The sequence below is a fragment of the Alligator mississippiensis genome, chromosome 1 (assembly GCF_030867095.1).
Source record: "Alligator mississippiensis isolate rAllMis1 chromosome 1, rAllMis1, whole genome shotgun sequence".
In the NCBI taxonomy this organism is placed as follows: Eukaryota; Metazoa; Chordata; order Crocodylia; family Alligatoridae; genus Alligator; species Alligator mississippiensis.
This window is the reverse complement of record NC_081824.1, coordinates 120068495-120096132: the sequence shown is the minus strand read 5'-3', so window position 1 is coordinate 120096132 and position 27638 is coordinate 120068495. Positions and strand designations below refer to the sequence as shown.

At 42.2% G+C, this 27638-nt stretch overlaps 1 protein-coding gene across 1 annotated transcript; it reads right to left on the bottom strand.

Moving 5' to 3' along the window:
• Window positions 1–420: 420 nt before the first annotated feature.
• SMIM28 (small integral membrane protein 28) lies at window positions 421–13693 on the bottom strand. The gene is made up of 2 exons (XM_059726038.1): window positions 13378–13693; window positions 421–1664 (listed from the first exon to the last, which is right to left on the bottom strand). The coding sequence occupies exons 1-2, from the start codon at window positions 13510–13512 to the stop codon at window positions 1242–1244; spliced, it is 558 nt and encodes a 185-aa protein (XP_059582021.1). The 5' UTR covers window positions 13513–13693; the 3' UTR covers window positions 421–1241.
• Between the last annotated feature and the right edge of the window lie 13945 nt (window positions 13694–27638).

Below are 27638 nucleotides of genomic sequence, written 5' to 3'. Positions count from 1 at the left end.
CTGCCAGCCTGCAGAGCAAACCCTGTGGTTTTCCAGGGTTTTCGCCTTTAAAGGAGAAAATCTGCATTTTTCTGTGGCAAATGGAAAACCTGGATCCCTGGTAATAACTTTGTGACTTATTCCTTGTTTTATCATGCTGTTGATTACATTGGTGTGTTGTCGGGTAACAACTGGTTAATTGTATCTTAAGCATAACATGTGCCAGAAGCCATAGAAAATTAATACATAGCACTACTCAAAACACAGGCATATGCAGACATACTCAGGAATTTAAACCATGTGGACACGCGTATCCTTGTTTTGGTAACATTCAGTTTTTATAGTGGAAATTGTGTTTCAAACAACACAGAGGTATCCAGCACTGACTTTTTTTTCCTTCAATCTTTATTTATTTATTTATTCATTTAGAAAAGTTGGATCTCTATGTGCTGCATCTCATGTCAGCACTGAAGATTACAAGGTTTAATATTCTTAAATTTTAAATAAGACAGCAAAGTATAACCGTAAGTCCCATACAACTTAGAGTGGCAGTTGCATGAATATCCTGCTGTGTCTCTAGTTATATTGATGCCTGACTTTTTTTCTTAACTCAGAATAGCTGAGTTTTCTGTAGCCTCTTGTGCTTGTTACATAAACTCTGGTATTGTTGCAATGAAAGCCAGACTTCAACTTCTGGCCAGCTCTTGAGGCTCGTGGTGATTGATTTACTGATACTTTATAGGTCTTGCTTCTTGTTTACTTTCCTGAGAGCTACAACCATTGCTAGAGCACTTGCAGAATGCTGTATTTATGTTAATACACATCCAAATTACATTAATGGAAAGACCAGCAATTCCATTAAAAAGAAGAAAAAAGCACAGAATGAAATACATTTATGCAATAAAAGCCCTTTCTTCAGTTGGCAAATATATAGCACATTTGGCCTGTCTGACAAACCTCGTGTCCCAGACTTGACTCTTTAACCCAAGTGAATGTCCTTCAGTTTAGTTCCGTTTTTGAGGTACATCATTTAGTTTATATCCAGATATTTTACCAGCCTGTATCAACTTGGTGTTCTATTATGTGGTTGCTGCTATGAATGGAGGATAGATATGTTGCATCTTGAAATGTTTTGATGAAAGTAATGCCGTATCAACCCAAGCATCATTGTCCTCTAATTTCTGGTGGTGTTTGTTCGTTTGGAAACTCTCTTGCCAAATTACCAACCATCCCACATTTGTGCCTTTAGTGGGTTGTAAGCTTCATCCATGGGTGTTTTCTTGTAGAGTTGCTGTACTATTTGAACAGTGCATGCTCTCTTCGTAAGGAGGCACCGGATCCTGAGAGTGGTCACTCCGAGCCTCTCCTATAGAGGTTTTCATGGTAGCCTCCTCATATGATGGAGGCAAGCACAGCGTGAGGGAAGAGGCTTCTGGGAGCAGGGTGGAGTAATGGAAGTTCTGCTCATTGTTCCAGGGAAGCACTGAAAGGAAATCTGACACGTCACGCTCGGGCAAGGGCTCTGGGAGGTCAATACTGAAGATCTGCCTCTGGGGGCTGGGTCGCTGGCACCGGCGGTATAGAAAAAGCAGCAGGAATGCCAGGAAGAGCATCATGGTGGCAGGCAGAATGATGCATAAGAATGGCTCTATGTCATCTTTGGTTGAGCTTATTTGACGTCTGCTCTGAAATTTTAAAAACAAAACAAAGAAGTAAAAATGATCAGTCTTTTAGGATCCTTAAATCTCTCACTTTTTTTAACACAATGATCTACCTACTGGATATGTGTACCCGTTCTTTTATTTACCATATGTCTGGTCAAATGATTTGATAAATAGAAACTGTGTCAGTGGTTCTCAAACTGCAGTTCATAGTTGAGTGGTTTGCAGAAGTCTTCCTACTGGTCATGAAACGTGTCTCATTTTAGCAAGCAGGGACTAGAAGATTTGAGTTATTGAAAGGAGAAGTATGTTTATTAGTAGGGACTTAGCTAAATCACGGTTTCATGAATTTTGGAGAAACGATGAAAAACTGCATTGTCCATGATAGCTGTGACCACCAGGAAATCTGGCATTGGCTGTCATGTCCCATGAAATCAACCAAAAAAAAAATTGTTAGTGATGTAGACTGAGTGAAGGCACCATCTACCAATCAGTGATGAGGGGTGAGGCTGCTGTGAAAAGTCTGTAAAATAGGCTTTGCTCACTGTGAGCAGGCTACAAAAAGCCTTTGTCTTGCCATGACTTAGGTAGGTCTCTATTTATAAGGCTCACAGTATAAGGGGTGGCCGGGGTGGGGCTACTGTATTAGACTTCATATTTTTGTTGGTACTTTTATTAGTTTTAGTTCTCATTTTTTGTTTTTTAATCTAACACTGAATTTAACACCAGCTTGCACAAATCCAGTTTATAAAAGAAGAAAGCAATATTAAGGAGCCCTCCATCAACCCTGTGATAACCTGACTAGAGATAGAAACACAGAACTCCCAGGGGAATGGTACCCCACCCCACCCCAATTTGCCTAATGTTTATTTTCTTTCTAGTTACAGTCATAAAACTCTATCATTTATTGAAGATAACAATATCATATACATTTCAGCTAGCTCAAGCTTTTATTAAACTCCTCCTTTATTATAAATACCTAACATATCAAAAATAGGAAGCTCAGTTTTGCTGATAGGGAATTAAAATTCAATTTGACTCTCTTCTTACTTGTTCTTTTTTATTATAATACATTTATAATTAATGCTAATAAAACTTAGTTGGGGGGAGGTATGATAGATAATCAAAGATGAGCTCGCAGCATGATACTGTTACTAAAAAAGCTAACATGAGTGTGTATCTGAGCAGAGCCCCAATTCCAGCACATCAATTTACTTAACTCCTCTTAAAGGCCAGTGCTAAAAAAAAGGGGAGAGATGATGGGAGCAGGGCTGGAGGGTGCTGAACAGGAATAAATCCAGGCTATTTTGAACCAGGGCAGAAGAACTTTCAAAAGTTTTGGGCCCTGTCAAAGCTTGTTCTGCTAGCCACCTGGGCTCTGTAATAAGTGAAATCTAAATATCTGCCTCTTCAAAAAAAATATCTGGCAGTGGATGGAAAAACTCTTGATGGCCTATGAAAGTATCCAGTGATTCAATGATTTTGAAACCAAAGATGGTTCTTTTTTAAAAACATTATTGTCACCTCCTGCTTAGTCCAGTTCAAATAACTTCTCCCAGAAACGTTGACATCAAGCTCATGATGTGTAAGACATTAAGAAAACAGTTCATGTTCTTAATAAGTGAAGTAATGTATTTCATTTCTACTCTGAGTTTCCAGCCATTCGGTTTTGTTGTGCCTTTTTCTGTTAGATTAAAGGGCCATCTGCTATCAGAAATCTCTTTTCCATATAAGCAGTTGGAGGACTGTAATAAAGATACCTCTCATCCTTCTCATAGATAAACTAAATGGATCAAGTTTCTTTAAGAGTCTTATAATACAGATTTCTCAGCTCTTGGTCCTGGTAGTTCATTTTTTATTTATTTTTAAGTGTGGAGATAGTATTCCAGGAACAAACAAATTGTATTGCTTCCCTACTCTATATGAATCCAGTTAAATTCAAGGATCATATTAGCCTTTTGTATATAGGATCACACAGCTCACATTTGATTGGTTATCTACCATGACCAGCCCTCCCCCGCATATCATGTTAGTATTTGTTTTTACATGCATTAAATATTATCAATATATACAAAGCATGAAAAGAGTAAAAATTTGAATTTTTGTTCCCACCAGCAACATTTGCCTCTTAAAGTACCTTAGCCAAAACCCACTGAAGGCATTTCTTCTGTTATTTCAGTGGACTATGGCTTGAGGCTTATGGCTGTGCAATTTGCTATGCACAGAGAGAGAGCACCACAAAATCACCTCATATTTAGTGATCCTTTTTCTTTTTTTTAATTAAGAGGTTGTGGACAGTACAACTTCATTTCTGGCCTTGGTATTGAAAGAAAGAAAACCAGGCAGCAGCATAGCTGTGAAAGTGTGGTTCAGCTCTGACTTCAATAGAGGCAATAGGTAGGGGTGCACCGATACAGATTTTTGGGGCTGATATCCAATTTTTAAGGAGACGTATTGGCTGATACCAAACCAATTTCCGATATAGCATGGAGAGCTGCCTCCAGCTGGTAAATCCATTGTGGTAGAAGGGGAAGGGGGCAGATCAACCCCCACCACCGTGAGGGACGGGGCAGGGGCAGGTGCTGCCAAGCCAGGGCAGGGTAGAGGGGAGTACGGACATGGCTTGTGGGGGCGGGAGGTGGCTCCCACCACTGTGCACACCCTGGCAGGGTGTGGGCAGGGGAGCGTGTGCCCCTTGGATCCGCGTGGGGTGAGCAGGTGGGTAGCAGCTGTGGGCTGGAGCCAGGCTCTTCTCGCTGGGGGCTGGGCTCAAAGTAGGGGCTATGGAGGCGGCTGCAGCAATCCCAAATTTTGCCATAGCTCCCTCCCAGCACCACTGCTGCTGTGCGCCCGGCACAGCCTTAGCTCTTCCTGCCTCAGCCCCTGCCTCCCCACGTGTGCTGGGAAGAGCCAGGGCTGCACTGGACACACGGTGGCATTGGGAGGGAGCTATGGTGAAATTTGGTGTGGCTGTAGCCCCCTCCATAGTCCCTGCTCTGAGCACAGTTCCCAGCGAGAAGAGCCCAGCTCCAGGCTACAGCTGCAGCCTGCCTGCTCACACCACACAAATCCGGGGGGAACATGCCCCCCCCCACCTCCCAGGGTGTGGGCAGTTGCAGGAGCCGACCCCCTCAGATGAACCGTGCTTCCAGCCCATGACGTCCTGCCTCGCCCTGGCTGGGCAGTGCCTGCCCCTGCCCACTCCCGCACTGTGGGGCGGAGGGTGTTGATCTACCACCCCATGCCCCTTTCCTTCCTCTTCCTCTTCCACCACAATGGACTTACCAGCTGGAGGCAGCTCTCCATGCTGCCAGGCTGTGCTCCTTGTTACCTGAGTGCTGTGCTGTGGCTGTGCACACACACTGGCATTTATCAGACAAATTATCAGCTGCATCTGGCTGATTTTCCAATACAACCAATTTTCTTTATATCAGTACCGATCCGATATCAGACCGATGTATCGGTGCATGTCTAGCAGTAGGTATTATTGGGTACATCTATATGAGATGCTTTACTGTGCAGCAGACTAATTTGCTGTGCAGTAAAGCCTCACCGTCATGCCAATTAGGGCGCAGTAGACTAATTTACTGTGCTGCTGGATAGTCCCATGAGATACAAGTGGCAGCACAGTAAATTGTTGCACTTAAATGTCAGAATTAGTTTACTTAATTTGAGTCAGAGTATTTTTCAGTTGAATTAATGCACATGCAATGCACGTGCACCCATTCAGTATGAAGCAATTGTCTAAAAACTTTAGAATATTTGAATATATTTACATGTTACTTTTATTTGCACCTTTTCAAATACCCACAACATGTCAGCAGCTGGAAAACTAATGTAAAATAGTGCATTATGTCTATTTAGAAAGATTGCCAATCACCAACAAGACCCCATGTGTTAGTAGTATTTCCATAAGCATTTTAGAGCTGGGCATCTTTCTTGGAAAGTATTATTCTTGTCTTCTTAAAGTTATACTATTTGGGTAGCTTTTAAGAATAACACTTGGGTTGTGTGTGTTAGGTTTTCCTTAAACCCCGTCCCCCCAAATGTGCTAGAATATTTAATAATAATAATATTTTTTTAGGAAAACAGCTGTCCAGTTGGGTTAGGATATTGTCCTGTAGCAGCTGTAAATGAAAGCTACAGCATTGTCCCAATCACGGGGGGCACAGGTGTCACAAGTGTCATTGGTAGCCTCTGTGTGTGATGCACAACAGATGGTGGTGGGTGAGGAATGGGACAGGCAGTACAGTGACAGATAGGACAAGAAGCAGAAAGCAAAGCAGCAAATTGGGCAGAGAGCACAGTGAAGAAAGCAGAGCAGCAGATGCAAGGAAAGAGGATTGGAGCAGCACTTGAGAAAGGGAGTGGGGCAAATTTGTGGCATACCTGGCAAAAAGGTTAGCCTTCATTGTCCTAACATATGAAAACTGGGTGATGACATTTAGTAATCTAATTTGAATTGCCAAAGTGACTGCAAGTGTCAGCTGTGCAAATAGATTTTTAACGAATCTAATTTTACTTGTTATTAGCCAATGCAAGATTCTGTTTTGACCTAGTTAATTTAGTATATTTAAACTAACAAATGCTGTGTTTCTTTTCTGGCAAGGTTATTTGGGTAGATGGGATGTCTTTTATTAGACCAATTGAATAGTTGGAAAAAATTGTTCTTTTCAAGCTTCCAGGCACAGGAGCCCTTCCTCAGGCCTAGGGAGAATTTGCTGGTCTTTGTCTGCTCTCTAGGGTCTGAACAGAAGCTTAAGCCAATAAGCAAAATGCAGGTCTGTGAAAACGCAAATTCATGGCAGGGGGGGGTCAGAGGGGATAGGAGTTAATAGGTGTAAGATGCGGGGGAAGGAGGGGAAAAAAGAGGGGAGTGTTGACAAGTGATAAAATGCAGCTGGGAAAATATGGAGAGGTTACCTGGGGTTATCAGCTGCTGGGCAGGTTATAATGTGCCATGTTTCTTTGCTTGTATGTGGTTTTAATACTAAACATGAATTGTTGAATCTTTTGTTACAAAAGGAAGGTGAAAGTTCTGAAGCACTGATGATTATGATTTAGAAAGGGTGGAAAGACAATATGCTAAAAATAACATAGGTACCAGTAATTATCACTTAGGTTGAAGGAGGATAGCCGGTGTTCTAGAAGACTACTAGAACTTGTGTAAAGACCTGCTCCTTCTCACTTTTAAAGTCAGTGGTACATCTTCTACTGAGTTCAGTGATAACAGCCAGGGAGGAAGCATCCTTCATACTCTGGCTCTACAGCAAAATAAAGATATGATTGAAGGGTTTTTTTAGCACAGTTGTTCTAGCTTAATGTAGCTAGCATAGGTCACAGTTGCCACAAAGGCACAATGGTGTAGGCATGTGCTAACAAGTAGAATACAAATTCTTTTATGACTCTATTAGTAGAAAGCGGTAGTTAGCCCTGTTAGTAGAGGTAGCTAGCCACCCTGCCCTGCCCTGCCTTCTGCCTGACTTTAGACTAACTGGTTCTGAGAGGCATAAGCTTTTATAGGTGACAGCTACTTCATCAGATGCTAGAGAGTTCATGCCTCTCTAAAACAGTTTGTGTCTAAGGTGCTACCTTGCCTTGTCTTTGCTATGTGAGAGTTTACATTGGTACTCAGGCTGCCAGTACATACTAAAGCCTGTGCTATTGGGTCTTCTCTGCTGCTGTTTCCCGTGATAGATAACTTAAACAGGCAAGTGATATCATTGTACCTTTATCTTTTTGCATAGGCGTATCATTTTGTTGGGCACCATGGATCTATAACTCCTCTGGCCCCACGGGCCCAATGCAGCATGTGGGGCTGCATCATTCAGTCCATGGGGCTCCCCAGGAAATTTGGCAGGAAAATGAGTGGCTGCAGCATCAACTGCTGCAGATCCCTCCCCTGCCTCCCAGATCAGTCTGTCTTTATCTGCCCTGTGCCTTTCCAATCCCTGTCCATCCTTATTTAGTACCAGTCTCTAATGAATTTCTCACTCTTTTGAGCTTCTTTGCCCAATCCCAGTCTCTTTGCCCAGCAAATCCCAGTTTCAGCCTTTCAGAGTCGATTCCAGCCACTCCCCCAAATTTCAGTCCTAGTTTGTCTGTTCAAGTAGCACCAGATCTCCCACTTGTGGCTTTTGTTCAACTTGTCTTTATCCCTGACCCTCATCTCCGGTGAGTGGCCTCTCTCAATTCTGTGGCCTGTGTTAATCATCCCCATTGCTACCCAACTCCAGTCTTCCTTCACAGTCCTACTTCTCTTCCCACTTTCTGTCCCCTCAGTAGATCTCTGACTTTCCCATCCAGTTCTTCTTTCATCTACCCCATGAGTGCTCAATCCTAGTGTTCTTGCCAATTGACTTATACCACCCCAGCTCTTAGTCCCACTTTTCTCCTCCAACCAATTCCTACTGCCAGTGCCACTGTTTGGTAGGCCTTGTGCCCTCTGCATTCGAGTTAGATAGCTTCCTTCCTCTCACTGCCTGGGTCCAGAATGGGGTGGGGGTGGGTATTGAGGGCACAAGAAAAAAAAATCTTCCTGCTCTTAGTTCAGTGGCCAGAACAGAGCCCACTTTGGCCTGCCAAAGTTCAGCGCTGCATTTGTAGGGAAAGTCTTACTGCGCTCTGTGATGCAATATGCCCACTGTTAAGAATCTGGCTGCTAAAAATACTGAGCAAGCATGACCATGACTTTTTTTTTTCCCCAAAAGTTTCTAATTTGCTCAAATTTACTACACCAGATTTGGGTAGATTGTTGTCCAAGTGACAAAAGTCATACCCTTGACACAATGGCCACCCCCTGTTATCAAATCGCTGATCCAAAACATGGGGGGCTCTAATGTTTCACAGAGGAATGGACACACTATTTTTTGTTCTTTTTCTCTCTTTTTTTTTTAAATGCTGGCACAGAGGAGTGTGTAATGCATGTGTGTGTGTGTATTCCCTCTCACCTAATTCTCAGAAGTGACTAAGCCATTGTGGCTGAAGGTTTTCCCACCCACATACCCATAATGAAATATAACAACCCAAATATTTGAAGTTGGTCAAAATAATAAGCAATTGAAAACCAGGTTTTGTAATGGAAAGTGTTTCTGCCACTTATAACAGGGGTGATCAAGACAGGCCTGAGGGCCAGTTCCAGGAGGTGGATCAGAGGGAGGCAGGGGAACAGGAGGGAGAAAAGTTCAGATACGGACAGAAATAGGAAAAAAATCAGTACCTACTAGAGGCTGGTAAAAATTTCACTGAAGTAGAATACCCTCCTTCTGGGATAGAAACTGAGATTTCCTAGTCTCACAAGAAAATATTTTGTGAATCATCTTCCTGGCAGTGTCCCATTTTCCCCTAGTGCTGGTCCAAAGAGAGGGTGACTACCTACTTCTGCTACCAGTTACTCATTTGACTCAGAAGACAGAGATCAGTCAGGTAGATCTAAATGTTGTGACATTACTAATACCCCGTGTGGGTGTAATGTTCCATTGCGCAGCATCACGGTATTTAAAACTACGAAGTCAAAAGCCAGAATTCAGGGTGTTTTATTGAACACTCTTAATTACATTTGGGCCCAATGTATCATATGAACTGTTCTGTAATTAAATGATCATGTACAATCCCCACCCTCCAAACCCCCTTACAAGATCCCTTCCAGCCTCCTCCAGGATAAATTTGCTCTTGGGATAAACCAGGATACTGTAGTGAAGGAGTTTGTCTTTAGGAAGATTTTTCAGGAGTTGAAAAGCTGAAGATTAGGGAAGTTGAATGCCTGGATTCTACCCCAGCCTCTATGACAAGAGTTCCTATATTATGCAAGACAAATTGCTTAATGATGGACTACAAAAAGTTTAGCTTAGCAGGTATTCCTCACCATGGGTGGATCTAGGGTTAGAAAAGGCAATTGCAGGTGGTGTCACGTCATCAGAACACAACACATTTTGCTCCAGTTAGAGAAACTAGAAGCTTTACTAATATGGTAGGGGGCTAGCATTCAGTTGAAAAACAAAGCAAAAAAACAAATGCAAGTATTGGAATGTGCACTGATTTGCTAGAGTATATATGAAGTTTAAAAAAAAATCAACAAAATAGGCAAAAATAGTAGAAGGTTCATTAATCATAGTCATTACAGTTGAACTTGTGTCTCTTATTCAGATTCATAAAACAAAATCTAGCCTACTTATGCACCTTGACAGTACCTCCAATGCTTCAATGTCAGTCCTTTCTACACCTGGGTTAATATTACTACACATGAGTTAAGTTTTTTAGTTAGGGCTAAAGACGGTCTGAAGGACTTTGAAATAGTAAAGATGTTACTAGGAGTGGCTAAGAGACAGCAAAATTGCAGAAAAGAGGAAAATTTCAAGTAGTAAAACATCAAGACCATACCAGAAGAGATGGTTGTTTACACATGTGGCCTGGAGAGAGATTAACAGGAATCAGGGAGATGATAATAAGCCATAAAGTTAGCTGAATCAGAACTACCTGAATAGCTCTTGCCCTTCCTAGGCAGTTGGTTTTAAAGTTTTTTTTTGCAGGGGCAAGAATCAAAGGAGGGAAGAAAGGAGGTGTGAATGTATTCTGGAACTGCCTCTGTTCCTTATTTTTGGGGGACTCATTTGCAAAAGTTTTTCCAGGCATAGAGAGCTCAAAAATAAAAGCATTGGGATATTTCTTTTGAAGGTATAAAATACTTTGTAATGTTAGGTATTCTGAAAACCTAAGACCTAGAGTTTCTAAATGGGCATCCACAATAAATGACTTGTTTTAACCTTCATTGCCCTGTTCCTACATTTCCCATCTACTTAGAATACTGCTTCATTTCACAAGGGCGTGGTAAAAATTAATCTTTAAAAATTTATGAAGCATCAGCTATTCTAGTGATGAATACCATAGAAAAAACCTCTACAGAACATAACTTTTTCCTCAGAAAAGGGTTTAAACAGTAGACAGTGGGTACATCTACACATTCATTAATGTGCTTTTGCTGCTGTGCATTAAATTTAGTACCTCTAATTTGAGGCACTAACTAAATGCATTTAGGCTGCCCTGATGTGCAGTAGCAAGAGTGCACACCTTTTTTTAGTGATCCTTAATGTACAGTAGCCTAATTTTAGTGTGCGTTAGCATATTGGCACCTTTATTTGCCATGATGATTTAATGCTCAGTAAAATAAGCTACTACACATTAAAGTGCATGTGTGGACACTCTCAGTAAGTATGGCCTTGGGTCACACTAAACAATGCACAGCAAAATGGTGAATAGCTGCTAATGAAGTGAGCATCATGAATAAGGTGTGGGTCTTCTGGGGCAAAAATGTAAGCATGAAAATTGTGGACTCTAAAACAAATATTAAAACGTGAAGCTCATAGGATTTAGGATTTTCTCTCTTAGCCCCGAAAAGGGGAGTGGCAAATATTTTTTCTTTCAATATTGATTCAGAGAAATGAAGGATTAGATTGTCCTTCATTTTCTCATCTTTTGCCATTGTATATATCTGTATGAAGGAGGGGGGAGTTAGTTGAATCCCCATCTGGTGAAACATGTAGTTGAAAATGTGACTATAAATGTATTTCTGTTTTTAAATTTAAGTGCACATTTCAGGCCATTTAATGCGGCTTACATTTGAGGCAAAATTTGCATTGAGTTAAATCTCACTTCTCTACCAGACAGTGATTTATTTTCTTGATATGACTCCTGTCTTCTTCATGAGAAGTGTCCTTGGTAATCAAAAATTATGGATACAGATGTCCCCAAGGGAAAGGGGGAGATGACTGTTTAAACACCCCCCCCCCACACACACACACCCCACCACCCCCCTCCATTTGACATCTGCTGGTGTATATAGAGCTTTAAACATGTGTGGAGTGATTAGTGCATTTACACACACAACTGCAAAAGGCTTCCTAGGCCATCAAGTTTAGTCCTTTAAATGATCTCGCATGTTTTTTTTATTCTCTTCCTTCATTCCTTTCCTAGGTTTCATTCCTTTCCTAGTAGGGGTTGGAGGAGAGGGTCTGTTGTCAAACAGTTGACCAAGGGAATAAAAGTAAAAGAGAAATAAAAGCCTGTCCGTATGAGTCACTATACATGTAGACATGCCTGGCCTGTAGAATTTCCAGCTTATAGCTTGCATGATATTGTTAGTGTAGCTAAGGTTGCCACTCAAGTTGATTAGTAAAGAAATGAAATCTAAGGAATGGATCAGTTGCATGGCATTTCCATAATGAGGAGCCGAATTGTCAGGTTTGATATTTTTGTTTAGACAAAATTAAAATAAGAACAATAGCAACAATAGCTATCAAAGCACTTGCTTTAAAAACTGATAACCCAAATAAGAGAAGATGTGAAAGTGCTTCCCATGACGCTGAGGACACTGGGTGGACACTACTGTAGGTGTTTGTTTGGCTCTAGGTGTTGATTCCCGTTGAAGTGATTATTTTATTGCTGTAGAGATTTTATTGTTGTAATGATTCGTTGAGGCACCCTGTCTTGTATAGACATTATTTATTCTCAAACTAAAAAAATGCCTTTTGTTTGATTGCTAATTGAATATATTTATACTTTTTTTAAAAGTGAAATAGGTGATCAAACATTTCAGAAGTGCTGAAGTGAATGAGGAAAACATTGCAATTGAAAGTCAGTAGTATTTATTTTAATAACTCAAGCTTTCTTAAAACCAACACACTAATTTCTTTAGATTTATCTCCTATTGTATTTTTCTTTTTAAAATGTTTCAGAGCATCCATTGTTGAATGTTAATTGGATTGACCCTTAGGAAGTATTCTTTGATATTAAAATAACTACTGCATAATACATACAAAACAGCAGCATAATGAGCAGTATTTTGATGAAAACTAAGACTAACATTACTTTGCAGAATTGTTCAAACTCTTTTTAGAATAGAGGCACTGCACATGTGTTTCCAGTTGCTTGAAAGATTGCTTTTATTGTTGTTCAATTCTATTCAATCTCAAATGAATCAATTTGACATGAAGACAATACCATCCAATATTTATTGTTTTGTAATGGACTGGTTCTACTTAACTTTAATCTGGAATTAGTTATAATCACAGGGACACTAAAAATCTGCTTTCCTCATTTTTTATTAGTGCTTTATACTTGATGTCTTATTTGGGAGTAGCAGAGACAATCTCACTTCTGATCTGATATCAACATCACTTAAGGCAATGGATTTACACCAGGGATGCATTTATATCTATCCTGAAGCTAGGACCTCTTTCAGTACATCTGAGGAATAAAACACACTGCTTCTCTAATCTCACAGATTCTTCCCTTCATGCTTTCCCTCCTCTTTAAAGTAATCCTTGTCTGTTTTAGAGTTCATTGCTGACTACTGGTCTCTAACATCTATAAAAGGGCTTCTAAGGACTAGATCCAAAATGTGTGTGTGTGTAAAAACCAGGAAAAGGACTATAAGAATAGCAGAATGCCATGTACTTCTTTTGTAATTCTATTTGAACAATGAAACTTCTTTTCCTACCGTCAGGTTTGCCTTCTCAGGTTTTAAAGCTTGGAAACATATTTACAGTGAAGGAGAAAGGCAATGTAGAAAATGATAACAAAATGCAGTGACTTTCTGGAACTAAGCAATTACTACTTGGCGGTTTCCAAGCGAGTAATCACAATGCTGGCCCACCATCCATTCATTAGCTGTATTCCACACACCAAGCCATCACACAAAAAAGCCAAAGAACATGCCACAAAGAGAAGCTGAAGTACTGACCTGCAGTTGTGTCTCCAGAAGTGTCACACCTGGTTCGCTGGTTAACCAGTTGTAATTTCCCCTGTCCGCGTGTCCGTATTTTCTCCAGCTGCTGCCTAAGAGCCACCTCATGCTTTCATTAACCTGGTACTCCATCTTAATCCTTCCACCTTGCTGTGCAGTTGGAAGCAGTGCCCCCACTTAGTTTTGACCCAGCCGGGCTGCTTTCAGCTAATGAGCATTTTATAAATTCTTTCCTATTTCCAGCGCTGAGGAGGGGAAAATGTATGTGTGCCGGTGGTGGGAAAGGGGAGGGAACAGCAACAAACTAAATAGATCTTGGATGCTCCTCTTAGTTCCAACTCAATCTCTCTGGATTTGCTTCACTGGCCTACATTACTAGAAAAGCTGGCATCAGGTATCGGGGATGGGATAACGTTCTGATTGGAGAGTTCCCTGCATTAGGAGTATTAAAGGGGAATTTGCCTGTGATTTCTGAGACCACATGGTCTTGACTCTGGATAGATAAATCTTCTATATTTAGATATCTAATAAACATTTTTTTTCTTTGAAGAGCTCAATGCCTAGTGTAAAAGTTCCTTACACCTTGTGGGAAGGGAGGGGAAAAATCGACCCAAATTTCTCCTCACCTCTGCTGAATATACAGTCTCAGGCTAGAGAGGCAAGGACATACAGCTAACCGCTGTGTTGAATTATTTAGAAGCATTCGAATGTAGATGTTAATGATGGATCCGGAGAAAGATCTCTGCCAGAGAAGGCTTTGGTCACTGAGACTACATGATTGCTTTCAGTAACAACAAATCTGGCGACTAATGACTGCTGTTCTTGTTTACTGCTTGCACGGTTAGGCTGAAATCAGTTTAGTGTAAAATCCTCTAAAAAATAAACCCCAACAACCTGTGTTAACATCTCATAGCAACAGCATGTATTTATAGAAGAACCTCACCCATCTATTTTGGACAGGTGAACAGATGATTTTCCATTCGGACAGAGGGAGGGACTGCTCAGAATGATTTCTGCAGCAAGAAAGGGCTTGGGGCTGGACTCACAGGACAGAATCGGGGTTTCTTCAGGCCTTATTCCTTGCTCTGACAGAAACTTCAGCCTCTCTTCTTTAACTTAATGCTCTAAAACACCTCTGGGCCTGATGGTGGAATACCCACAGCTCCAATGAAATGCAGCAGGATCTGTATGTGGTGGGTGGATTTGTAAAGGGGAGGAGGGTGTTTGTGTAAGTAAATGAACGCACAGTGTGAGAGACTGATATAGCCATTTTTGCACATGCATCATGAATGTCACTTGATAAAGGCAAATGTTTAGAAGTGAGGAAATGCCATTATTTAGGGTGACTGTGCAAGCTTAATTCCCCTCCCCCCCCCGTGTGTGTATGTGTTGTGATATTTGTAATGACAGTATAGTAGAGTGTGTGTGTGTACCTTCAATGCACACAATGGATCTCCTCTGTGGATAAAGCAGGGCTGTCTAGTACAGGAGTCTTCTGCCCATAGGACCCCTGTCCCATTTGCTGCCAAAGTTGGAATGTGTATGACAAAAAAAGCAGGGAGCTGCATGAAGAGAAATGATGGTGTCCTTGCAAAGGCAGCTGCATGACGCTTAGGATGTTAGAGTCTATCCTTGCCTCTGCTGCAAAAGGCCTTCTCTATAGCGCAGTTTCCAGTCCCAAAGTTACTTACAGTAAACTTTAGGTAGCCATTAATTGAGTATTCCTAGTTTTCTAGGTGCCTGACTTCTGATATGTTGCAGTGCTGAGCAATCTTTCTGCTGCGACTGAAATCAATAGGAGCTGAGCTTTAAAAACACCACAGCACTATATAATGGTCAACATTATGTTGAATTCAATCATAAGCATATGTCCTTGACATCCCATCTCCCTGATCTGGCTCTCTGACCCACTCTTTGCCTAGCTGGCCCTAGTAATCTCTCTGCACCCTGGCTCATCAGAGCTATGTCTCTAATTCTCTTCCAATCATATAGTTTCCTATTCTAGTCTTCTTGGCCAGCTACTCCCAGTCTCCCCCAATCCTAACTCCAGCTCTTGTTGTTTTCCCTCTGCCCAGCAGCCTCCAGTCCCCAAACTCCCTCTGATTGCCCTCACCTAAATAGGGCTATCATCCCCTGCATTTGAGTAGAAGAGGCTTCCTCCTCTACTGCATAAGTGTTATCTACATGAGCCACATCAGACTGAGATTTGGTTACTCTTCAGTTTAGCAAAAAATATAAAGTAAGATCCAATGGCTGAAATATAAAGTAGTACAAATCAGCTTAGAAATAATGGGCAATCATTTTTAGCAGTGAGGGTAATTGAGTGAACACAACACTTCTAATTTAGAGACTTATGCATTTCTGCACATCTTTACAATTCCCTTCTACTTTCAGTGAAGGGAATTTCACATCCCCCCCACCCATATTTTTCTTCACATCCTCTTGCAAAATGTATATGTGAGAGATAGCTTAAGTGATTTGTGTGCTGGGGTAAGGACTGGAGAGGTGTTCAGTTGCACCCCAGTGGGAGTGTTCTTGGAACATTGTGTGTGTGTGTGTGTGTGTGAATGCTTGGAGAGTTTGGGGATTTTTTAGGTTAAAATATAGTAAGTTATTTTATTACTATAATTTTTCAAAAGCAACACAGGCAGTAGGGTAAATCTTGCCATAATTTAAGCTTGATGGTAGCCCAGCAAAGGCACTGGAAGCTGTAATACTAACTTCAATACGTGGAGGATCAGGCTATTTGCTCTGTGGGTAAGCTTACTTCTCTAAAATGGGCTGTAAGCTATGTAATGTTTTTTTAAAAAAAAAAAAGTTACATCACTTTTTAAGTCTTAATCTTAGTGGGCACATCTACCTGTTCATGAATGTGCTTTTGGTAATGTGCATTCAATTTAGTACCTCCGTTGTGAGGTACTAGAAAAAGGTGCATTAGCATATTTTGATGTACATGAGCAAAAAAGCATGAATTTTTTTTTGGTGCTTTAATGCGCATTAAAATAGACTAATGTGCATTAAAGCACACGTATAGATGTGCCCAGTGTAACTCAGATTAATTAAACAATATTACTAGAATACAACTGTAATGTACTGGCAAGTCAGGCCCTATGACCTTTTATTCTGGTCTTTTTTTTTTAACCTTTCCATCAAGGACTGCTGTTCTTCAGTCACAGGATTGTTCTCTGCTTTTTCTGTATAACCTTTAAGAAATATGTTTGCAATTTAATACAAAAGCTATGAGTAATTATATCTTTACTAATATGTCAAATTAACCACTAAATTGAGCACGCTGCATTTCATAGCACTACTTCAGTGGAAGCCCAAGCACAAGGACAAGTATTGTGTTTTATTTGTAAAACAACATAAAATAGAAACAGGAAAACCCTGTCATCTAATTCTCTGTCGATTCCTCTTTATTCCCTTGAATTCAGTCTCTAGTGTTTTATTCTTTCTACTTCTGAATAATCCAAAACCACTATTATATTGCCCTGGGATTACACACACATTTAAAACAAGGTTGATGTTTATTTACCTTTATAGACTGTGTATTCAGGGGCAGATCCAGAGTGGGGTGCAGAGGCATGGCTACAATTTCCTTTCTGACCATATGGTGGAAACAGAAACCAGGGACTTAAAGAAGTCCTCAAAGAAAGTAAGAATACCCCCTTTTGCCCTCCATGCTCAGAGGCATGTCCTCTCTGCTTGCTACTCCCAATTTCTTCTCTGTCCTGGGGGTTGAGGGGAGCCCCTGCCCCAATCCAGTTGGGCTTCTTGGGGGCTGGGCTCAGTCTGGGGCAGTGGCAGTGATGGCAGGTGAGCAAATTCCCCCTCCCTGACTCCTAGTGCTCTCATCCAGCTGGGAGTAAGTGTGGGGAGGGGAAAGCCACCTGCTGCCAATGTGCTCCAAGCCCTGTAAGTATGTACTCTGGTTGCTATTATGTGCTAAAGGGTTTCCTGCCATGTCATTGCTGCACTGAGTCAGCCATCCTACTTTTAGGTCAGATGGTAGTGTGAATGGAGCAAATGAGTATATCTGTGTACCACTGCCTAACACCATAATTAAGATGAATCAACACATGTATTGGTACCTGCCAAGGTTATATAGCAAATCCAGAGATACAGCCTGAATAAAGGCCAAGGCTCTTGTCTACTAGGTCATGCAGCAATTCAAATTTTCAAGGATGAAGAGTGACTCCAGTCATCCTTTAAAAAAAAAAAAAAATGTCAGTCAGATTACGCTAGCATTTTCTAGGTGTGTTACCATCAATCAAACTGTTTCTTGTTTGATTCTCTAGCTGCTTGTTTCATTGCTTTACAAAGAAATATTCCCAGTAGTAAAGCTGGAAAGAAAGCAAGCGTCGATCCTCTTGAAAGATGCTTTGCTGAGATTTAAGATTTTTAAAACTACTTAAGTGCCCAAACATGCAGCTAGGCACTCTTGAAAATTCTTAAAGATGACTATAGCATTTTAGGTGCCCAAATACCTTTAAAAATCTGGCCCGAAGCCCTTACTGACTAAATAGATATTTCATAATTTATGCATAGGGCACATTTTTATGGAGACAGAAGCATTAGAAGTGCTCAGAAAAATAAATCTGTGTTTCAGAGCCTCTTGGAAGGAAAGGAAATATGCCAAAGTAAACCTCACTTAAATAATAAACAAAGTCCTTTGCAAGTGCTTTCCTGTGTGCCTCTGGAACAGATCATTGAGATAATTACTTTTATAAGAAATCTCAGTGAGAATAAAGGTGCTTCCTCTTTTTGTGAGCTTTTTAACAAAAGTCAACAGGGATATTCTACTTCTATGTTCCATTAAACCTGATTAAAGCTAAGGAATTAAGTCACTTTCTAACATGCCTTCATGATCAGAGAGAGCACCTTGTTCAACAGAATTTCTGTTACAAATGATTTCATGAACCAATGTGGGCACTACTGCAAATTAAATATTTTCCACTGCTAGCATCTGGAAAAACTGTAGTGTCTCCTTGATTTAAAAAAAACTTTAGGAAACAGAGGTAGACAGTTTGTTCCAGGGATGCTGTTAGGGCCACATGGTAGTCTTCCAGGGCCCAAGGCTGTTTAGTTCACTATGGTTCTGTTTTGGTAGGGTTGTCTTATAAAGAGCTGGGGGCTGTATGTGGACTTCTGCAAGGGGCCTCTAAAATATATATTTCATTGATGCTTGTCGCTTCAGATATGAGGGGATGACAGATAATGATTTTATTTACTTTTTATTTGCAGTTGTACACATTGCACATAACCTGCATATTCCTTTCCCAGTTTCTTTTTATTACTTGTAGTAATATAAAGAATTGGAAATCTCTTTATAGGAAATATTTTGTTGAATCTGGGTTGTCTTCAAATGGGTATCTAAAGTGCTGGATCTTTTGAGATTTTTGTCTATTATTTGTTGTATCTTGGCCTAACACGTTTTGATTTTATAAAGGCACTGTGCTAGCATTTGTGTTGTATGTCCTGATTCACAGCTCTTAACTTCACAGTTGTATGTCCTGATTCACAGCTCTGTATAACTTAATTACAGGATAGGCCTTCGACACAAGCATTTGGATTCCAGTGCTTTGTAGCAACTGGGGAATGTGGATCAGAACGAGCCTTCCAGCAAAAAGACCTGGAGGAGTTAAGCTCCTTATTGATACAGACTTTATTTTCTGGCAGCAGAATTGAAGTATGAAAAACCTGCCACTGATTTATTTATTTATTTATTTTGCTTGCAGAGTGGAAACGGAAGTGGGACAACTCCCAAACAGCTAGTCTTTTCCAACACAGTTACTCGAGACCCACAAACTCTGAGGCCTCAGTTCCAACCTTCTGTCTTGTTTTGTATCCACTACATTCAAGTGCTTCTTGGTAATACTGCTTGTCAAGCATTTTCCTTCTATTACATAGCTGTGTTTGGATTATTTTCTCTTAAATGTATTAGCTTGCATTTTTCCAGGTTGAATCTCATTTGGTTAATTCCTGCTATTTCTCTAATCTCCTTAGGTGCATTTGCGTTTCCTTTCTGTTCTCAGATATCTTGGCTCCCCTCACTTTGCCTTAAAAGTGGATTTAGTTTAAATGTGCTTTATGTATCCTTTTTTCCAGATCATTAATGATACCTTTTAAGAAAACAAGACCCAGTGCAGATTGCTGCATGAGCTCACTACACAATTCAGCCTAATTAAGTACAGCCAATGATTCTGTGCTTCTGCTTTGCCTACAACTTTTTAGTTTTCAGTCTTCAGTCTACTTATCAATATGTTTGTTAATTTACATGATTTAATTTTCCTAATTGAATTTTGTTGCCATGTAGATAGCAATTTAGAGAAGTACAATGTCCACTCCACTGGGTTACATTTTTTTTTTGCTGATAAATTGGATAGAAAAATGTTTTCCTAGTGAGATGTATTCACTGTAGGGTTCATGCAGTGTATTGTTCAGAATGTCTCTAGCTTCTAGGTATAAAAGGGGTTTTATTCCTCTCACTGTTTTTCCCATTGTACTACTTGGAACTGATGTTAGACATTCAGAGCTACTATGGTGAAGAAAACTCTTCCTTGTTCTAAACATTGGAAGTCTTCTACCTTACAGCACAAATTCTGTACTTCACAAGATTTAGAGAACAGAGTCCTAGCGTTGGAAGGGACCTCAAAGGTCAACCCATGCATGAATACAGGAATGCTATTCATAAACCATCTGTACCAGTTGGAGACGTAACAAACAGTTGGTGCTCTGGGCAAACTGTGGGAGCAGCAGTCTTCCCTGTGCTGGGAAATCCTAAATAGTCCCTGGCTACCCTGCTGCCACCCCTGCCATGTGCTCTGCCACCCTGGCTGTTGGTCTTAAAGCAGCATTAGCAGCCAGGGACAGTTTGGGAGTTCCCTTGGGTTATTCTTGCTGCCAGATGCATGTTCCATATCTGTGTGGGGCAGTTCCAGTGCCCCTCCTAATTTTGGTGCCTGGGTGGATGCCCTTCTTGCCTACCCCTAGTTATGCTACAACTGCTGCCAACACTTATCCTTTGGTGAAGGAGATGCCATAGCTTCCTGGGGACTCTGTTCCACTGCCTTACTCTTCTGACACTAAGGAAAAGTTTTCGTGTTATCTAACCTAAATCAATTTTGCTGCAATTTAACGCAATTGGTTTGTCCTGCCCTCTGCAGAGAAAAAAGTTGTTCCCCCTCTTTTTGGCAGCCTTCAGTTATTTTCAGACTGTTATCATGTTCCTCCCTCTACCTTTTACTCTCCTTTTTCTCCAAGCTAAACTTAACTAGTTCTTTCATCCTTTCCTCATGTGGCCTTGCATTATCTCTCTTTTTATTTTTTAGTCACCAGCCTCTGGACCCTCTCTAACTTCTCCATGCCCTTCTTCAAATGTGCAACACAGAACTGTATGTAATACTTGAGAGCTGCGTACAAGCATTGCTTCTCTATTGTTAGAATTGCATTTCCCTGGGTAGAAACTGTAGGTGTACAAATGTGGACACAGTTTCTACTGAACCAAAAATGGCATTTCTGGTAGAAAAATAAGGAGACTCCAATGATGTAGAAGTTTTTACTAGGGGAATCAACACGTACTGTATACACTTACCCTACTGATAGAAGCTGCAGCACTGTCCTCCAGCATCCCAGTGTGCCTTGCTCCTTTTCTTTTGTCCCCCCAGTTGCTCTAGGGAAACAATTTGTAACTCAGGCTGCACTCTGCTGTTGCAGCCCAGCACAAAGCAAATTGCACCCCCTCACAGTTTTGGTCCAGGAAAGCCCAGCTCAGCCCCTCTCTGCAGCCCCAGGGTTGTGTAGCTCTGTACCCCTCCATACTGATGTGCTAGCACCCAACCTGCACTGGAACTGGGTCTTTCAGCTGGTGCCAGGGAGGTAGGAATCCACTGGGGGCTGCTGGAGGGGAAGTTGACAGGCTTGAAAAAAAGGAGACCCCTCTGGGTTTTCTGTCTCAAAGCCTTACAGCTGGGAAGGAGCAGGTGTTGTGGGTAGGAGTTCCCCAGCTCTTCTGGGACAGCCATTCAGTTGGTGCTGACCTGTGCTTTCTGCTGCTGTTGGCAGTTGGGAAACCTGTAAAGCACACTGGGATGCATGCACAGGGGCTGCCTGGCTTGGTGGTGTCAGCAGTACAGATCTGCAGATCACCCACCAGACCCCATAACATTTATACTGTGCTCTTCTGCTAAGTTTTTCTACCAGGGAACAAAACCAGGAGAATTCTCTCAGCTCTTTTGAAGGCCTAATCAGCACTGAGTGGGGTGTTATTATTACATCCTGACATAGCCCAAAATTATATTTGCTTTCTTTCTGACTGTCACACTGCTGATTCATTTGAGCTTGTGATCTACCAAAACCCCTGGGTCCTTCTCAGCAATGTTAAGAATCCAACCAATTGTCTCCCACTCTGCATTTGTGGGGTTTTGGGGGCTTTTTTTTTTGTTCTTTCCTCTGTAGTGCTTTCTATTTGTCTGAAGTGGTTGTTAGTAGTTTACTAAGTTCATTCCTATACCACTCTCCAAAACTGGGATGATATTTTAGATTTTTCTATATTGATATCTCCGAGTATTTTTTCATAGAACTCTGTAAAGCATGATATTCTGTATGCATCATTGGTGTTGAGCCATTACATCTGCCTCTTTCTGTTGTTAAAGAGAAGAAAGGTCTTTGAGAAGTTGATGAATAGGGTCTACAGTCTGTGTATGTGAATACTTAGCACATTTGATTCTGAACTATAGAGTAGCAATAATAACAACTATTTAATTTAAATAAGGCTACTAAAATAAATGCTCCCCCTGCCCCAAACAAGCAATGTCTGCACTGAGGTGGGAATTAACTAATGTAATGCTTCAACTCTCTTCTTTATTCAACAGCAGAGTTCAGTGGCACACAACCACCCATAACAGTGTGAGCAGTATCAATACAAGAAACCTTATCCATATTGTTATTATGTGACCATGTAGCACTTTTCAGAATGTTTTCACTTTTTCAGAAACTTTAAGCAGTAGTATTAGTGTTTTTCTTGAAGCAGTTACTCTGTTTTAATTGCCATTACTATGTATGTATATGTGTGTGTGTGTCTACACACACACACACATATATATCAACATCTAATAGAATACACACACACACACACACACACACATGCATATACACACACATGTATCTGTGTGTGTGTGCACGTGTGTGTGTGTGTATTCTATTAGATGTTGCTTTTGATGTAACCAGTTAATCATACATTGATTCTTCTAATGTAGGTAGCAAAAAACTATAATTTCCATTTCAGATAAGAAGAAACCAAAACAGAAAGACTAAATAATTAGCCTGGGGCCACAGAAAAAATCAGTCAGAATTAGCATTAGAATTAGCATTAACTTTCTTCTTTTAGAAATGTCTGTGGAGAGGACTGAGCACTGAACTGGACCCAAGAATTTCTAATTAGAAATTCTTGGGTCCAGTTCAGTGCTCAGTCCTCTCCACAGACATTTCTAAAAGAAGAAAGTTGTACCAAGTCCATGGAGGAAAGTTTTCTTTGAATTGAGATGTAAATTATTTAACACAGAATTCACTGGCAGACTCTTGGGAATTCTACCACTGATTTTAATTTAGCTGAATCAGAGCTGAAACATCACCCTAATCTAACCACTGTGCATTACTCCGTCAGTTCAGAGATGACACCCCAGGAGTATGGCATTGGACAGTCAGTGTGAGCTCCCAGTCAGGAATCTGACAAGATCCACACAAGTCCCCTGAATATGCAAGATACAAATAGGCTATAGAAAACTAAACAGATGAAGAAAATCTTGTGCTCACAAAGGCCACAGTCCTGCAAACACCTTTTAAAAATTAATGAATAACTTTTCCTTGCATGGATACTCTTGTTAATGGTTGTATTCCTGTCAGTAAAATTATACCTAAGTCTGAGTGGCTCTGGATATGTTCCAAAGAAAAGGATAGATGGGTAAAAGAGGAACTGATTCCAAAAACGTATAATCTAAACAAAGATCTCATGCTTGTGCAATTCTCTGGTTTCAACAGGGTGCGTAGGTGTGATCATAAGATTGAGTCAAGCCTATGTTGGTAAAGTCCGAGGTATCAAATATCCAGCCCATAGCAGTATTTCACTAGGTCTGCAGGGCTTCCAGAAGTACTGGGACATCAAGGGCAGGACCTGCTGCTAAATTCCTAGCTATGAAACCCCTCTGGACACATGTCAGCGGCAGGGAGGCAAGCAATGGCCGAGTTGACCCCTGCCACTTGCCTTGATGCTGCCACGAAATCTGGATCTGGTCCGTGAGGAATCTCACACTATGGATCTGACCCTGGGGGCACAGGTGTTTGACACACCTGGGCTAAGCGACAACTTGACAGTGGGTGGTGGGAATTAATTATAGATTACAAATTTTTGAAGGGTGTAAACACCCTTGAAGGGGAAGAATTATTCAATGTTACAAAGAATGGTTGCTAACAGGAAAGATTTTGCAGACAGACAATGTAACCTGTCCATCTGAAGGACTTTGTAACCACAAGATGTATTAGGTTATGCAGTAATGTCTCAAGGGGAGCTGTGGAGACGTTCTGACTGGGCCCTGTAAAACCAGCCTGGACAAAACAGCAGCAAATGTACTGCTGAGAGAAATGCCGCATTGAGAGGTAGAATGGATGATTTAAATAGTTCTTTCTCTAGCAACTTGCATGGTCCTATCATGTTTGCTGATCACTAGATCTAAAAATCCATATGCTACTTAATGTTGCAAAAAAGACATTTGAGAAATAGCCACTGCATTCAGGTCCTCTCAGATACACTTGCTACGCTTAATCTGTGCGCGCCTAATTGTCCTTTATATCTGGGATTGGGTATCAGTTATTTAAAGGCTAGAATGGCTGCTTATCACAAGGAGTTGTCCCACTCCACTGAAATGCCTGCAAGCAATTGTAATGGGCATATGAAGACGTTACCATGAGGTAAGCAAGGCTAAGGATTTAGAGCACCTCAGCTAGTTATTGCTATATAACAGATATCCCATAGTAGTTTCTCTTTTTCTTTTCTTCTTTTATTGAGCATACCTTATCATGGTAAATGTTAGTACGTGCATACCACCCAAGAGCATCCCATGTGCATCTCACATAGGTTCCTAGCCAAGATACAGGACCTCCATCTAACCCTGGAGGTGTACAGCCCCACCAGGGGAGGCACCTTGTTGGATCTGGTCCTGGCCACAGGCAACGACCTGGCGAGGGGTTTGCGGGTGCTCGACCACCTGCTGGAATTCACCATCCAGCGCAGGGTGTCAAAGGCCTGCAGCAAGGCAGCAGCCCTGGAATTCAGGAGGGCAGATTTCAATGTGGTGAGGTCCTGGAGGGGAGGGGAGTCAGGTGTTCAGGAAGAGTGATCGTTCCTTAAGGAGATGATCCTCCAAGCCCAAAGGGAGGTAATCCCAATGCGGATCAAAGGGGGCAAGAGGGCGCAAAAGCCCCTGTGGCTCACCAAAAGCATACGGGAACATCTCCTAGCTAAAAAGGAGGCGTACACCCAATGGAAGGGAGGAACCACCACCAGGGAGGACTATACCTCAGTTTCTCGGGGCTGCAGCGGGGCGGTCAGGAAGGCCAAGGCAGAGATGGATCTGGGACTAGCTACCCGGATCAAGGACAACAAGAAGTCCTTTTTTAAATACATAGGGGGTAAAAAGAAGGTACCAGGTAACGTGGAGCCTCTGCAGGACACGCTAGGAAATCTGGTCATTGTACCAGACAGCAAAGCTAACCTATTTAACAATTTCTTTGCCTCCATTTTTCTGAGCAGGGACCAGGTCACCCTGCTCACCAGGACCCCTGTAGGTCCCAGGGGAGGCACACCCAGGTCTAGGGTCAGTGAGGACCTAGTCAGGGAACTTCTGGTAGGACTGGACATGTTCAAATCAGCAGGTCCTGATGATCTCCACCCCAGCGTACTGGAATTAGCAGAGGTCATTGCAGGATCCCTGGCATGGCTTTATGAGCACTCATGGTGCTCTGGCATGGTGCCAGAGGATTGGAAAAGGACCAATGGGTTCCCATTTTCAAAAAAGGGAGGAAGGAGGACCCAGGAAACTATAGGATAGTCAGTCTTACCTCGGTCCTTGGGGAAGCTTTTTGAGAGAGCTATCCTGGCGCATGCCCGCAAGGGGCCAGCAGGGGAGATTATGCTTAGGGGCAACCAACATGGGTTCATTAGAGGCAGGTCCTGTCAGACCAACCTGGTGGCCTTCTATGACCAGATCACAAAATCCTTAGACGCAGGGGTAGCAGTGGACACAGTCTTTCTGGACTTTAGGAAGGCCTTCAACACTGTCTCTCACCCCATTCTCATAAAAAAAACTAGGGACTGTGGCATCGACACCTACATAGTCAAATGGGTCTCTAACTGGCTGGAGGGCAGCACCCAGAGAGTGGTGGTGGATGGGTCATTTTTGACCTGGAGGGATGTGGGCAGTGGGGTTCCCCAGGGCTTGGTCCTCCCGCCCACACTGTTCAACATCTTCATCAGCGACTTGAACGGGGGTGTAAAAAGCACCCTGTTCAAATTCGCAGATGACACTAAAATGTGGAGAGAAGTGGGCATGCTAGAAGGGAGAAATAGGCTGAAATTGGACCTAGGCAGGTTACAGGGGTGGGCGGAAAAGAACAGGATGGGTTTCAACACTGACAAGTGCAAGGTACTGCACCTGTGGGGGAAGAGCCAGCAGCACACCTACAGACTGGGGAACTCCCTTCTTGTCAATGCAGAGGCAGAAAAGGATCTTGGAGTCATTATTGGTGCCAAAATGAACATGGGCCGACAGTGTGGGGACGTGGTCAGGAAGGCCAAACGTACCTTGTCATGCATCCACAGATGCATCTCAAGCAGGTCCAAGGAGGTGATCCTCCCTCTCTATGCAGCACTGGTCAGGCCGCAGTTGGAGTACTGCATCCAGTTCTGGGCACCGCACTTCAGGAGAGATGTGGACAACATTGAGAGGGCCCAGAGGAGGGCCACCCACTTGATCAGGGGGCAGCAGGGCAGGCCTTATGAGGAGAAGTTAAGGGACCTGAACCTGTTCAGCCTCCACAAGAGAAGGCTGAAGGGGGATCTAGTGGGTGTTTACAAACTAGCCAGGGGGGACCAACAGGCATTGGGGGAGTCCCTGTTCCCCCAAGCACTACCAGGAGTGAGAATAAATAACGGTCACAAGCTGGCAGAGGGTAGATTCAGACTAGACATCAGGAGGCGCTACTTTACTGTCAGGGCGGCTAGGATCTGGAACCAACTTCCAAGAGAAATGGTGCTAGCTCCTACCCTGGGGGTCTTTAAGAGGAGGCTGGATGAACACCTCACTGGGTCGTTTGACCCCAGTACTCTTTCCTGCCATGGCAGGGGGTCGGACTTGATGATCTGCTCAGGTCCCTTCCGACCCTACCAACTATGAAACTATAAGAGTTAAGGGCCGTGTCTACATGTGCCTCTATGGCACTGTCGTTATTTCCTCTGGGAAGTACTAAATGATGGCACACGGGTATTTTTAGCTGCTATGTTGCCATAGCAACGTGCTATAGTGAGAGAGCATGTTACTACGGTGACATAGCGGTGGTGTCATGGTCTGTGCCCACTGATGCTACATTGCTCTACCGTGTTGTTACTGAGACATAGTGTCTCGTGTAGACGTACCCCATATGTGTTAAATTCCCACCTTCAGTTACTTCATGGTAATTTGCTTGTGTGCCCAGGCCTTAATTGACGAGTAGTTGTTTCTGTAGCTTTTGTTCCTACTAGATAATTCTTGAAAACTTTTCAATGTTATATTACCACTGGTGCAGCTGTGCTACAGACAATGCTAGTATACAGTTTAAGCATCTGGTGCTCTATTTTTTTTACAATAATATTGTTGTACTCCAAACCTAGACAGTGTTTCTGGCTCCTGGAGACTGGTTGCACTGCAGAAGTATCTTTTTTTTCTTCCCAGACTGCTCGGTTGGTGTCAGGAGTATGAGGGGAGAAGATGAATGGCTTGGGGCTTGCTACAAGCAGGGTGCATCTACACACAAATTTGATCCAGGACCAGTTTACTTTCAAGTAAACTACTTGTGAGTAAATGCTCCCAGGCAGGCATCTACGCATGCATGGACGTGGGAGCAGATTTGCTGCTCCTAGTAGAAAACCACTCCCTCTTTCTCTGGCCCTGCAATGTGCCCCTGCTGCCACCGGGGGAGCTTCAGGCTGCTAACCCAGGTGCTGGCAG